At 48.3% G+C, this 14272-nt stretch overlaps 2 protein-coding genes across 12 annotated transcripts in view; one reads left to right on the top strand and one right to left on the bottom strand.

The window, feature by feature from the left end:
• The window catches only part of NT5C3A (5'-nucleotidase, cytosolic IIIA), a 42883-nt gene extending 42172 nt beyond the window's left edge, over window positions 1-711 (top strand). For 10 of the 11 annotated variants that reach the window (XM_051852753.3, XM_051852752.3, XM_089315027.1 and 7 more), the window contains one exon: window positions 4-711. In XM_051852753.3, the coding sequence (XP_051708713.2) occupies window positions 4-105 (102 nt within the window). In that variant the 3' untranslated portion in view covers window positions 106-711. 11 annotated transcript variants of the gene reach the window in all.
• A 7380-nt stretch (window positions 712-8091) lies between these two features.
• The window catches only part of FKBP9 (FKBP prolyl isomerase 9), a 46406-nt gene continuing 40225 nt past the window's right edge, over window positions 8092-14272 (bottom strand). Inside the window, exons 8-10 of the mRNA XM_002713745.6 lie at window positions 13322-13467; window positions 10817-10980; window positions 8092-9413 (exon numbers count right to left, since the gene is read on the bottom strand). Of these exons, the coding sequence (XP_002713791.3) occupies window positions 9237-9413; window positions 10817-10980; window positions 13322-13467 (487 nt within the window). The 3' untranslated portion in view covers window positions 8092-9236. The remainder of the gene's footprint in view (window positions 9414-10816; window positions 10981-13321; window positions 13468-14272) is intronic.

The raw sequence follows: 14272 nt of genomic DNA, 5'->3' as shown, positions 1-14272 counted from the left end.
TAGGTGGATGAACTTTTAGAAAAGTACATGGACTCCTATGATATTGTTTTAGTAAAAGAGGAATCATTGGAGTTAGCCAACTCTATTTTACAGAAGATTCTATAAACAAGCATTCTTCAAGAAGTCCTCTCTCCTGGGTGCAATTTATGCAAGATCTGTTCACCTGTTCATCTTGCTCAAAGACTCGTATTTATAATATTTTCTTGCTCTTGAAGTTTTCCCTTCTCATAATGGAAGTATTTTTCAGACATATTCAGTCCATCAACTGGAAAATCATTTATCTCCATCTTCTCAATACACTCCTCACCATTTTTTTTTAATAAATTAAAAGAAAAAAAATTTAAAGCCAAAATTAGAAAAATAACGCCTGATTTTCAAAAGCAAATTTTGTAGTTCAGTGTTGTGATGCAGTTTTTGAGGAGTCTTTTACATCAGGAAAGTTTGTAGAAGTTGTATGAAATGGTGAAATGATGTGCATGATTTTAAGTGTTGTCATTTTTATAATTTGGAAACATTGTGCTGATGCTGTCACCATCTCCTGGAGTTGTGTACTATTTGGTTACATGGGCTGCGGAAACTCCGTATTTGCCAGAGAAGAGTGCACGTAGTACTTGAACACAACTGTGGTGTCCACCTGTCACTAATCATTACAAAATGTTCTCTGTTGGGGCACTGATAATAAACATGAACAAAAAAGCTTTTATAATTCTACTCCCCAGACTCTGTGTTCCCTTCTGCAGCATGTGTTCCCTGAGCACCTGCCATGGTTCTTCCTTCCCTCTTTCTGACCTTCCTTGAAATGTGAACGCTAATGTGTTTGTTGTAGTGGCTGTTTAGACTGAAGAGTCTCAGAATTGCTATACTATAAGGCTAAGAATAAGAAGATATTTGTTGGGAAAATTTAATCTGTTGTTCAGAAAATACTGAGCCCTGTGAACATTATTTTCCCCCATGAAAAACATCAGTAAGACAGAATATTTTAAGTCTAGAAGTTTCAGAGACAGAGACAGTGGGCAGGAAACCATAGCTGGGTCTCATGGGGACTGAAACTGAGTCATGCAAAGATAGGAACCAACATTTCTCCCTACAATCTGGCTTCCTCATTTCTAATCCCTGCTGCTGCTGCTGCTGCTGCTGCTGCATAATTGGTTTTCACAGAGTTAGACTTGCCACTATGATGCATTTGACCCTGACTTTAATTCTCAAACTCCAGATGCTATGGGCAACTAACTGGTTTGCTTGTGGCACCTGAGCTGTGATCCACACAAAGCATGATCTGATTGGTTCTCACCATCCACTATGGTATGCAGTCCTGGTCCAGTCAGATGTGGCAGGCAGGCAGGGTCCCATAAAAAAAGAAAAAAAAATTTTTACCCTGGAGCTGCCCATCCTTATCTTGCACCACTATTTCTCCTTTCATTGAAATAAACAACACAACAAAAGTACAATAGCAAAAGGCAGACTACATCCTGCTTAGCTAGTTCCAGAATCAAACTCAAAAGTAAACTTACATAAAAGCACATAGCATATGGTGTAAGAGTATCAGAATTACCTCAGGGACTTTTTCACATGGATAAAACCAGTTGTGCATCCCTGACCTCATGTTGAGAGCAATATTCTTTTTTTTTTTTTTTTTTGGACAGGCAGAGGGGACAGTGAGAGAGAGAGACAGAGAGAAAGATCTTCCTTTGCCGTTGGTTCACCCTCCAATGGCCACTGCGGCCGGCGCACTGCACTGATCCGAAGCCAGAAGCCAGGTGCTTCCCCTGGTCTCCCATGCGGGTGCAGGGCCCAAGGACTAGAACCCAGGGTACTGCCGCAGGCGAAGGATTAGCCTCGACGCCAGCCGAGAGCAATACTCTTTTTTTTTTTTTTTTTTTTTTTGCAGGCCTAGTATCATGCTTTCTTTTCTTTTTTTTTTTAAACTTTTATTTAATGAATATAAATTTCCAAAGTACGCTTATGGATTACAATGGCTTCCCCCCCATACCGTCCCTCCCACCCGCAACCCTCCCCTTTCCCACTCCCTCTCCCCTTCCATTCACATCAAGATTCATTTGAGAGCAATACTCTTTAATACAGTATTGCTGTCAGAGCTTGTCTTACTGGCTGTTTTCCAGAATTTATAATATGCTTTTACAAATAAGCATGCTGCATGGTATAAATGGAAAGAATACTGATGTTACGACCTGCAGTCTAATCAGGGCCCAGCCCCCTACTAAGACTACTGGTTCAGACACCTCTCTAAAATGATTGCTCTGAGAACATGCACTCTGTACAAGGCCCTTTCTCTTGCCTCTTTCACTATACACTAGTGGTCATATCACATTTCATGGCCTCTAGAGCGACTTATATGTAAAACGTGTTTGTATTCAAGTTTGGTGTTCAGAGCAGTTTACTGTAGTCATTAAGCCATGGGCTGTGGGGATAAGCACTGGGCTCAATGGTTGTCTCCAGTTAGGACACTTTATCCCATATCAGAGTACCCTGCCCACTCTGCTTCCAAAGCAGTTTCCTGCTGATCCCGCACCCCAGGAGCTGGCAGATGACAGCTCACTTACTTGGATTCTGGTCACCCATGTGGGAACCCCAGTGGAGTTCCTGGCTATTCAGGCATTTGTGGGAGTGCAACAGTGGACGAAAGGAAAATCAATCTTTCTCTCTGTGTTGTGTCTGCCTTTTAAAAATAAAGACTTTAAGAAAGAAATGAGCTGTGGGAGCAGGTGTTCATCCTAGCAGTTAAAACAGCTGGCTGCCATATTGGAGTATGACTCCCAGCTCTGGCTCCTGACTCCAGCTCTCTGCTGATGTAGACCCTGGGAGGTAGCAGTGGTAGCTACAGAAATTGGGTTCCTACCATCTGTGTGGGAGACAATGAATTGAGTTCCTGGCTTCCGGGTTGGGCTGGGCCTGACCTGACCCAAGGGCCATTGCAGGTATTTGGGGAGTGGACAGCACCTGGGAGCTCTAAATAGTGGGAGGATAAAATTACCAAGAAAGGTCGACATAGGAGAATGTGTATTGAAGGCATAGATTGTGAGCAGTTGCTTGGTGGTTCCATAATGGCTGGCAGACTTCAACCATCATCAGCTGTGTTTTGATGTCTTGCATATTTATGAATAGTTGCTTTTTCTTTAGGTCGTAGTTCTCCTTGGAGAAGACATTTTGTATGTGGCACTGCTCTTTCTGACACTTTCTTATTCCATATACACCAGCATGAGCTTCCCACAACGATTTCTTTTTGTGTCATGCTTCTGTGTTGCACTGGACATTCAGAAATGTTCTGCATGCAATTTCCTAAGACCACAGATTTTGGCAGATACAATGTAGGTGGTCAACAGCAACACAATTGTGTGTTTTATCCTATCATGCATAGAATTATTTTCAAACCAGTTAGTCACTTCCTGGCTTCTGAAGGCAAATGCAGCTTTAATTCATGAAAACTCTTGGAAGCACAGGCGTTTGGCCTAGTGGTTAAGACGTGTGTCCCAGCCCTGGGTGCCTAGGGTCAGTTCCGAGCTCCTGCACCGGACTCCAGCTTCCCATGAGTGCAGGCTCTGGGAGGCAGCAGTGGCTGCTCAAGTAGTTGGGTTCCTGCTTCCCACCGGGAGTTCCTGGCTTCTCAGCTTCTTGGCTGGGAGCCATTGTGGATATTATGGAAGTGAGCCAGAGGAGGGTACCTCTCTGTGTACTTCTCTGCCTCTCAAAACACCCAAAAACACTCCTGGAATTTCATCACCTGGATGGAATGCTAATACAGACGAATGGCAAACTTGCGAATGGAAGTTTTTCATTGTTGGTATAACGTGGAGCTGGTCCCTTCTTCAGACTTGGGCTCCTGTAGTCTCTATTCACAGAATTGTAACATTCAAGATTTTAATCTTTTGGGATTGTGATTTGGGGTTTCTGATCTTTTGGGATGTTACATAGGAGTATGGCTTTCAGGTTTGTGTTTTACAGGATGATGATTGGCACCGTACCAGGATCTTTCTTAATGCACATCCTGTTTTGCTTATCTATAAAGTGAAGATAATGTCATATGCTTAGGTTCCTGAGGACCAGATGTGCAGATCTCCATTTTGTATGCATTTCTGATTGATGCACAGAGAACAAACAGAAGTGTTCATTTCTGTTCACTAGTACCTAGCCACAGAAGTCATGACTAGCTGCAAGGGATTTTCAAAAGTTCATAGAGGCCGGCACTGGAGCTCAATAGGCTAATCCTCCGCCTGTGGCGCCGGCACACCAGGTTCTAGTCCTGGTCGGGGTGCCAGATTCTGTGCCAGTTTCTGCTCTTCCAGTCCAGCTCTCTGCTGTGGCCCGGGAAGGCAGTGGAAGATGGCCCACGTGCTTGGGCCCTGCACCCCATGGGAGACCAGGAGAAGCACCTGGCTCCTGGCTTCAGATCAGCGTGCTGTGCCGGCCGCAGCAGCCACTGGGGGGTGAACCAACGGAAAAGGAAGACCTTTCTCTCTGTCTCTCTCTCTCACTGTCCACTCTGCCTGTCAAAAAAAAGTTCATAGAAAGGCCGGCGCCACAGCTCACTAGGCTAATCCTCCACCTACGGCACCAGTACCCCAGGTTCTAGTCCTGGTTGGGGCACCGGTTTTGTCCCAGTTGCTCCTCTTCCTGTCCAGCTCTCTGCTGTGGCCCGGGAAGGCAGTGGAGGATGACCCAAGTGCTTGGGTCCCTGCACCCGCATGGGAGACCAGGAGGAAGCACCTCGCTCTAGGCTTTGGATCGGCACAGCGCACCGTCCATGGCGGCCATTTGAGAGGTGAACCAACGGAAGGAAGACCTTTCTCACTGTCTCTCTCTCTCACTAACTCTGCCTGTAAAAAAAAAAAAAAAAAAATTCATAGAAAGTGCACAGTGTTAAAAAGCTGCATGAATTTCAGAATTTTTTCTACCAGAATAAACCTAATTCCATTTTCCATGAACTCTTTAAAGTTTGTCTTACTACATATATGTCTCAGTATTTGGTTAAATCAAAGAAATGGAAGGATCTTTTGCAGTCCCAATGAAGAGTGGTATGGTAATTATCACTTCCTACAAAGTTGCATTAGCCAGTGGTTTTAGTCAACTTAAATTTTACTTTTTGAGGTAAAGCAGTTTTGAGTACTAGAACTGACAATTTTGATGAAACGGGAGGGAAAAAAAATAATAGTAGTTTGTTCCAGGATGATTTCACAAGAATCTGCATCCCATGGTGTATTTAATAGACATCCAAACAGAATTTTACCAAAGGTCTGTTTAACTACCTTTGAAGCTTAGCTTTCTCTTTCATGTACCCTGTGGAGAGTCAGCGAGGAAAAGGTAAACACGATCTTGAATGACTAGTCAGAAGCCTCTTTGTTACCCCACGTTCAACAACAGTGCTGTGTTTTGGGTGTAGTCTGGTGTCTCAGTACAAGCTGGAGAGGGGAGATAAAAAGCACATGAGGTTAAGGGGCACAGGCTGTAAAGCCAGTCACACTGGCATGCGAGCCTTTGATTTTGTGACTTGGGAGTGAGTTTCTGACTTTTCTAAACCTTATTTTCTTCATCTGTAAAGTGGGGTGTTGACCTGAAGTGAGGCTTACATGAAGACATTCATTCAACAAGCCCCTGGAGTGTGCTAGGTTCTAGAGAAACAACAGTTTCAAGTCAGACGTGTATCCTGCCCTCATTAGCTCCCTTTCCTAGCAGTCGAGACAAAGGAGAAGCAGAGTAAGCTGTTCTAAGTATGACAGATGCCATGAAGAAAACACAAATCACAAGGGATCTGTTTCATTTTTTTAAAATGACTCGAGAGGTGGAGACAGCTCCCATTTGCGGATTCACTCCCCACGTGCCCAGAACAACAGGGGCTGAGAATCAGCCCAGATCTGCCACATGGAGTGGCAGGAGCCCAGTCTTTCTATATTCACAGGAAGCTGAAGTCAGGAGCCAGGGCCAGATATCGAATGCAGGTACGTGTCCTATAAAATACTCTAATCCCACATCAGCTGCCAATGGCTGAGTTCACAGGTAGAGCCCAGAGTTTAATTAGGGGATCTCAGTACAGATGCCAGCACCCTTTCCTATCAGTACAAGCTGCCTCAAGCGGCAATACAGACATTGGGTACAAGATGTAATTCAGAAACGTTTTATATGGCAACTCCACCCTATATTTGGCTCCTTAATTAGTACTCAAGCCTTGCGTTGCTGGCAGAGCTATAACCCATAACCACGGTGAAAATACAGGCAAGTGTTGCCACAGCGTCCTGGAGTGGGGCCAGCTGAGCTTGTCCTTGCAGACAGACTCGGGCCTCTGCAAGGGCACGGGAAACTGAATGCCCTCCTTAGCCACGGGGGGAATGGGAGTGCCCAGGCGGCACTCAGCTCAGCAAGAGTCCCTCTTTTCTGAAGTTGTGCCTTTTTTTTTTTTTTTTTTAAAGATTTCTTTATTTGAAAAGCAGAGTGACAGAAAGAGAGCGCTTCCTTCTGCAGTTCACTAAATGCCCACAATCGCCAAGATGGCCAGGCTGAAACCAGGAGTCAGGAACTTCATCCAGGGCATCCGTATAGGTGACAGCAACCCAAGTACTTGGGCATCCCAAGTGGTACCTTAACTCATTTGCAACAGTGCCTGCCCCATATTCCTGAATTTCTAAGGCCCATATTTCTTGATTTCCTCAAAGAAACTTGTCTCCACCACTGTAGGAAACAGCTGCTGCAGACAGGGCCAAATAAAAGTTGGGGGTAGAGAATAAGGGCCAGTTTTTGTCTTGACAAAGGTATTCCCAAGTGCAGTCATTTGGAAAGATTATTAACCTATCATGCAAAAAGGCTAAGGGACATCAGTGTCTGGGTAGCAGCCTCCGGGATGGCTGTGGGCATCTCAGGTTGCCCCTGCATAGGATAAATACTATTTGCTTTCTTAAAAAATGATAGGCGGGTATTTAAAAAGCTGTGGAAGCAGCTGGCGTTATGGTGCAGCACTTGCAGTGCTGGAATCCTACCAGAGCGCTGGCTCGAGCCCTCTTCCGATCCAGCTCTGCTGATGCACCTGGGAAAGGAACGGATAATGGCCCAAGTACTTGGGAGTAGAGTTCCTGGTTTGGGGCTTCAGCCTGCCTCAGTCCTGCTCAGAACCAACACATGTAAGGTCCCTCTCTTCCCACTCAGTGTGTGTCTGTCACTCTTCCTTGTTCAAGGAGGAGTCGGCATTTGGCCAACAGTAAAGACACTGGTTAAGATGCCCACGTTCCATATTGGAGTGCCTGAGTTCAGTTCCCAGTTCCAACTACCAGTCCAGCTTCTTGCCAATGCAGACCCTGGGAGGCACTGGGTGATGATGGCTCAAGTAATTGGGTTCCTGACACCCATTTGGGAGATCTGGATTGAGTGTTCAGCTCCCAGCTTCAGCCCAGTCCAGTCCTGGTTGTCTCTCCTTCTTGAAATAAAAATAATAATAAAATGAAAAATGGCATTAAAAGATGAGTTTCCTTTTGTACAAAACATATTTAAATCCATGCATGATTTTTTATAACATGCATTTACCATGACCTTTTGGGAGATCCCTCATATATGTATTTTTTTCTGATTGAGTGCCAATTACTCTGCGTTTGCTCCAACCATGAGCCCAATCTCAAGATTCATTCTCCACCTCTCTGTGAACGCCAGGCCCTGAGCTGCTTTCCCTTTGGGTTCACATGGGATTCGCCTAATGGAGCTAGTGCAGGCAGGTGGCAGAGGGAGGACAGCCACGGTTCTAGGGGCTGCATCCCTCCAGGATGCCCACCAGGCAGCCCTCCTGCGCTCCTGTCTCCCCTTGAGCCTTCACGGAACAGCCTCCTGCTGTTGCTAGGCGACACCATGGAACGCCTCAGTATCCTGTTCCCAGAAGCCCACCCAGCTCTGCAATGCGCTCTTTCATTAGCTTCACTTCAGGGTGAGGGGTCTGTGTTTCCAGGCTGCACGCAGAGTGGCAACCCCCAATGCCACAGTGCTGTCCTTCCAGTAAAGACCACGCAGCGCTGGGAGTTTTGACCCAGGGGATGCTCACCACATGGTGCATTCTCACAGGATCCTCTCAGCCTTCAGATAAAACACCACAAAACCCGATGATACAATTCAATATTTTATACAAGGTCAGTTTTCCAAAATTCATTCCACTGAACAAGTGCACAGCATTTTTTGTGAATTATGGCAGGGCTACATCAGTACAAAACAGTTTAAATTAGTAAAGCAGTTTCAAAAGGGAAGACCTGGATTCTTTCTGGGCAGGCGCCAACACGGTGTGGGACACAGAGTATGGAACGGGCCTTCATGGCGCCACACTCAAGGACACAGTGAGGTGGGAAAAGGTCCCTGGCCAAGCTCATGCATGGGGACGATGCTGCCATCCAGCCACCAGCCCTGGGTGTCTGTGTAACCCACATGACTCGGCGTGGGAAGGAGAGAGGGGCACAAATAAGGAGCAGGTAACCCTACCTGGCCAAGGCAGAATCACACTCTCTAATCCTGGTCCGACCCGCGTCCCATGTGGTGCACCGTATTTTCTGTGCAAGAGGCTCCTTTTAGCCTTCAGGTTACCCTGTGCCTGGGAAGAGCCCAGGGGTGTGCTGGGCTAGGGTAGCGTGTGTTTCCTGCGTGGAGGGGGCAGGGACTGGGCATCACCAGGATGCTGAGAAAGCCACGGGTTGTTCTGCCAATCTCACTGGGCCGTGCCCTTTGTTTTGCCTGCTCATCGGAGTGTTTTTAAAAAAGATGTATTTATTTAATGGTAAGGCACAGTGAGAGGGGAGAGACAGACAGACAGACAGCTTTTTCACTGTTCTCTCCCCAAGTGAAGAATACTTTTAAAACATGAGCAAGTGAAAACAATTTTTTACCCCTCCCTAGATAGAAACCCTGGACCCTTTTCCTTGGGCTTCTCCAACAAGGTTATACTGCTACATGACACTATTTTCCTTTAAGAACAAAACTTCCCAGAAGACTCAGAAGTAAAGGTTGGCAGGGCAGCCTTTCCAATCGATTGTAAACACATCCCACGCCAGGGCGCTCTGCGCCGGTCTTGTTCGCCGTCCGGGCAGCTTGCAGTTCCCCAGGTGTGTGGAACACCCCAAGGGATGCACCAGGTACTGTGTGACCCACCTACTACTTGCTAATGATGTGCCCTCCTAGACACCCTCGCGCCCTCACCGCAGGTCCTGCCATGGCAGGTGGCGTGGCATCACGCACTCCCTGGCACCGAGTAGCTTGTGTCGTGTTTAGAGTTCATCGTGTTTGGCCTCCTGGTCTTTGAGCTTAAATTCCTCAGCCGTGACCTTCCCGTCTCCGTTTCGGTCCTGGTTGGTGAACATATTCTTCACGATCATGTCGGCATCAAAACCTGGAGCGAGTTTCCCTTTGCCAGAGGCCACCTGGGCGTGAATGTACTCCGAGAACTGGGGAGAGGGGAGAGGGCAGCCCGTGAGTTAGGGGTGCCGAGAACACCCCGCCGGAGCCTGCACAGTGCGGGGACTGGAGTCTGGGTGACAGTCAGGAGACCTCTCCTTGGGAGCCTCACGACCTGGGTTGTTTCCCTCGACGCTGGTGAAAACCCCAGGGACAAAATGGCTCCAAGAGGAAGCTAAAACCCAGCAGCCATCAGAGCAACCCCTGGCCAAGGTGGAGTCCCAGCCATTCTCACTCGTTCCATCACACGTACAACAAAAATGTAGCTTGTGCTGAGCACTCTTCTCGGGAATACGTCAATACACAAACCAACCAAAAAGAGCCTGCCCTTGGAAACGCGTGCATGCCGGGGGAAAGGCGGTCAGCGATGAACGTCGTACAGTAGTACACAAGGTGGAATGCTCCAGAGCGAAGGAAAATGAGCGAGAGGAAGGGAGAGTGGGTGAGGAGGAGGGGAGGCTTCGGTGGCTTCACGCAGTTGTCTGCAGGCAAGCAGTGAGGACGGCAGGCGCAAAGGCCCGAGGCGGCTGCGCACCTGCCGTGCACAGATGGCAAGCGGGAGTGTGGCTTGGCCAAGTGAGACAGGGAGAGAGGCTGGGGAGGAGGTACCAGTGAGCAGGGGGTAGGCGCTTGGCGGGCTGGGAAAAGGCCTTGGAGGTAGCAGGTCTTGACCACACTTGCGTTGGAGGAGGGCTGTTCTGGCTGCCGGAGGGGCAGGGGGAAAGCAGGAGCTGTGGCCATGATCCGGGTGCCGAGAGGATGGGCATGGGCGGTGAGGCCAGGGGCGGGAGGTGGGGGCAGGGGCCAGGCCCTGCAGGTGCCTCAGAGGATGCACTGGGCCTATGGGAGACGGGAGTCAGAGCAGAAGGAGGGTGCCATTGACTGGCAGGCAAAGCTCTGGGCGAAGCAGCCTCCCAAGGAGGAGCTGGGGCGGGAGAGGAGGTCTGGAGTTCAGTAGAGTTGTCAGAGCGGCAGGATGGACACAGGATGTGAAGTGGATTGAGAAGGCTGGACTGGGGCTCCCCAGGCTGCGGCAGCACAGAGGACTCCTGCCCAGCCCAGCCCGACGAAGGAACCTGCAGTCCTGCCTAGAGCCGCTGGGGAGCTGTGTGTCCTGGTGCCAGCCATTTACCTTCAGGAAAACAGGGATGATGCCCAGGGAATACGCGGGCAGGCAGGCGGACAGTCCCCAGTAAGCGAGAACGGGACTGAGACCCGGGGGCCCTGGGATCCAGCCCTGCCGCCCTCAGGGCTCAGGCTCCTCAGAGCTCAGGCGGCAAGCCTCAGCTCAGCGCGCAGCACACGTCTCTGACAGCAGCGCGAAGCCCTCGGAGAAGACGCACCCTTGGCCCACCTGGCTCCCCGAGCGCCTTCCGCCCCACTCTGCAGTTACCTCCTCCAGGACCACTTCTCCGTTGCCGTCCTTGTCGATCTCTTCAAAGAGGTTGGGGGACACCTCGCCGTTCCATATGAACATGTACCCCTCGGGCAGGCCGGCCACGAGCTCCAGCAGCTCGACGTCAAACACCAGCACGGCACTGCCGGGCACCTCTCCGTCTGCCCAAGAGCGAGGGGAGGGAAGCGGCGTGAGCGTGGCGAGGCAGGGTCAAGCCCACCCAGCTGGCCTCTCACCCCCGCCTCCACTGCTGGGCCAGGGGCAGGGCAGGCGTGTCTCGCGCTGCAGCTTTCCAGCTATTGGTAAGGCCCCATTAATAAATCACAACATCGAGTGAGAGGGTCGTGTCCAGCATCTTTTAAAAAAGAAGGCAAAGAGGGCCAGCAGGTTAAGCTGCCACCTGCAATGCCAGATCCCATGTCAGAGCACTGGTTCGAGTCCCCGCTGCTCTGCTTCTGATCCAGATCCCTGCTAATGTGTCTGGGAAGGCAACAGAAGATGGCCCAGGTACTTGGACCCCCGCCAACCATGCGGGAGACCCAGATGGAGTTCCTGGCCCTGCCCCAAGCATTGCAGCCATTTGAGGAATAAACCAATGGATAGAAGATCTCCCTCCCTGGTCTCTTTCTCTCTAACTCTGCCTTTCAAATAAAATAAAATAAATCTCTTTTAAAACTGAGATTAAATGCGATCAGGGTACACTGCATATAACATACGACAGGAACTGATTCATTACACTTGAGTTTCATTTTATATAAAAACTAAGTGTGTGCACATATAAATTACATGTTTATGTGCAATACAGATTGGGAGAAAATGTATTTCTTAAATGTGGCTTTGTGAAAAACATTTGAAAGCCAGTAGTAGGCACTATAATGGTAGAACTTGTGAGTAAATCTTACAGCAGAACTGGAAAAAGATGATCTAAGATTTGATTGTAAATACAAATTCCAGAAGAGTACAATGTTACTTTCAAAAAAAATTGTGAGGGGCCAGCACTGTGGTGTAGTGGGCTAAGCCTCCACCTGCAGGGCCGGCATCCCATATGGGCGCCGGTTCGAGTCCTGACTGCTCCACTTCCAATCCAGCTCTCTGCTATTTCCTAGAAAAGCAGTGGAGGATGGCCCAAGTCCTTGGACCCCTGCACCCGCGTGGGAGACCTGGAGGAAGCTCCTGGTTCCTGGCTTCGGATCAGCCCAGGTCTGGCTGTTGTGGCCATTTGAGGAGTGAACCAGCAGATGGAAGACCTTTCTCTCTGTCTCTCCCTCTCTCCGTCTCTAACTCTACCTCTCAAATAAATAATAAAATATTTTTTAAAAATTTGTGGAAAATGAGATTAAATGATAAGTTTATTTGGATGTTTCATGATACCATTTTTCACTAATTTTATGAAAATTCCTTTCATATACAGTATGAGCCTGAAAGATATTATGTCAGTTTGTGAATATTTAATATGCTATATATTATTCACAATTATATATTAGCTAGATCATATATTACAAGTAAATGTATTATAGCTATTTATAATAGATAGCATAAATTTTTTAAAAAATATTTATTTATTGTTTATTTGGAAGTCAGAGTTTGAGAGGAGAGACAGAGAGATCTTCTGTCCACTGGTTCACTCACTCCCACATGGCTACAACGGCCAGAGCCTGGGCTGGTCCAAAGCCAGGAACCAGAAGCTTCTTCCGCTTCTCCCACATGGGTACAGCAGCCCAAGCACCTGGGCCATCTTCCACTGCTTTCCCAGGACACAGCAAAGAGCTGGATCAGAAGTGGAGCAGCCAGGACTCAAACCGGCACCCATATGGGATGCTGGCACTACAGGTGGCAGCTTTACCCGCTATGCCACAGCACTGGCCCCCACAGATAAATTCTTAAAGGGTAACACAATATATTTTTTAAAAGGTTTCTTCTGGGATTGGTGGGAAGGGCAGATAGAAATTTTATAATTATTTAAAAAGTTGTGAAAAAGAAAATCAACCCCAAGTGCCAATCACTCTTAGAAGCTGTCACTCCCAGCTCCTCCACCTCCAGACACTGGAAGGAGGGGGTCTCACATCCCCACGAGGGGGACACATCCTGGCTGAAATCGTGAAGTGAAACATTCTCTATGTGAGGGTGCCCTGAAAATGGTGTTTCCGGAACTTGAAACTAATGTCTAACAGGAAACTGTCTTGCACGGCTTACAGGCCCAGGAGAAGTGAAAGCAGAGGCCTAGAGCACTCCACCTGCCCCAGGGAGTGGTTCTAGAAGGCAGGCGCCCAGGCAATCACGGCGCCAGCCCCTCCGAGGCGTCGGCCTCACAGGGTCTGTGCTGAGTTCACCGAGCCCGTTCTTTCCCAGGAGGGCCCACAGAAATCACGGGGGTCTTTAAACAAAAGTGCTAAATAATTGACAAAGGAGAACCCACAGACCTTCTGGGTTTTCAGTGGAAGAGGCATAGCGTGTTCTAACAATAGCACCCCAAAACCCACATGAGTCCCGCGGTTCACTCACCCACGCCGGCCTCGCCATAGCCCAGGTGGGGAGGGATGATCACCGTGCGCTTCTCCCCAACGCACATCTCTCGGAGGCCCATGTCCATTCCCAGCACGACTTGTCCAGACCCCAAAACAATATTGTAAGTCTTGCCTAAATTCCACCTGAGAACAGAAAAAGCCCTGCGTTAGATCACCACCCACTGCTAACTGAAGCTGTTCTCGTGAGAAAAATATCGCTTTTAGCATCTTTCTGCCAAAGCCACATAACACCCGCCTGATCGTAAGGGGACACCCAACCAACCTAATCTGAGGTGTACCTGCCTTGGGGCCGGCGCTGTGGCCTAGTGGGTAAAGCTGCCACCTGCAATACTGGCATCCCATATGGGCACCAGTTCGAGTCCCGGCTGTTCCACTTCCAATCCAGCTCCCTGCTAATGGCCTGGAAAAGCAGCAGACGGCCCAAGTGCTTGGGCCCCTGCACCTACATGGGAGACCCAGAAGAAGCTCTGAGCTCTTGGCTTTGGCCTGCCATATCCCTGGTGGTTGTGGCCATTTGAGGAGTAAACCAGTGGATGGAAGATCTCTCTCTCTGTAACTCTGCCTTTCAAATAAATTTAAAAAACAAAAACAAACAAAAAACAACAATCCTGGCCTGTAACCATCAAGACCATGACCTCAAGACAGGGGATTGTTCAGAGCGAGGAACAGACTGGGATGGAAGCCCTGGCTATAAAGTCTGTTCTGAATAGCTGATAAAACTAAGATGGGGCTGAGAAAATTGAATGGGAAAATAAAAACCAGCTTAGTCAAGGACTTCACGTCTCTCGATAATAAATCTTTGCTGTTTAAGCCAAAAAAACAAAGATCAAAACTAAAATGGGGTGTGAAGGTTAAACTGTAGTATGGGTTGGGCATCTTTAATCCGAAACTCCAAAATTGGAAACCTTTTAAAAGATTTATTTACTTA

This window comes from Oryctolagus cuniculus, chromosome 16, assembly GCF_051225735.1.
Source record: "Oryctolagus cuniculus isolate XC-2025 breed Fujian yellow rabbit chromosome 16, ASM5122573v1, whole genome shotgun sequence".
In the NCBI taxonomy this organism is placed as follows: domain Eukaryota; kingdom Metazoa; phylum Chordata; class Mammalia; order Lagomorpha; family Leporidae; genus Oryctolagus; species Oryctolagus cuniculus.
The sequence above is the reverse complement of the archived record's forward strand: the minus strand, read 5'-3'. Positions and strand labels throughout refer to the sequence as shown.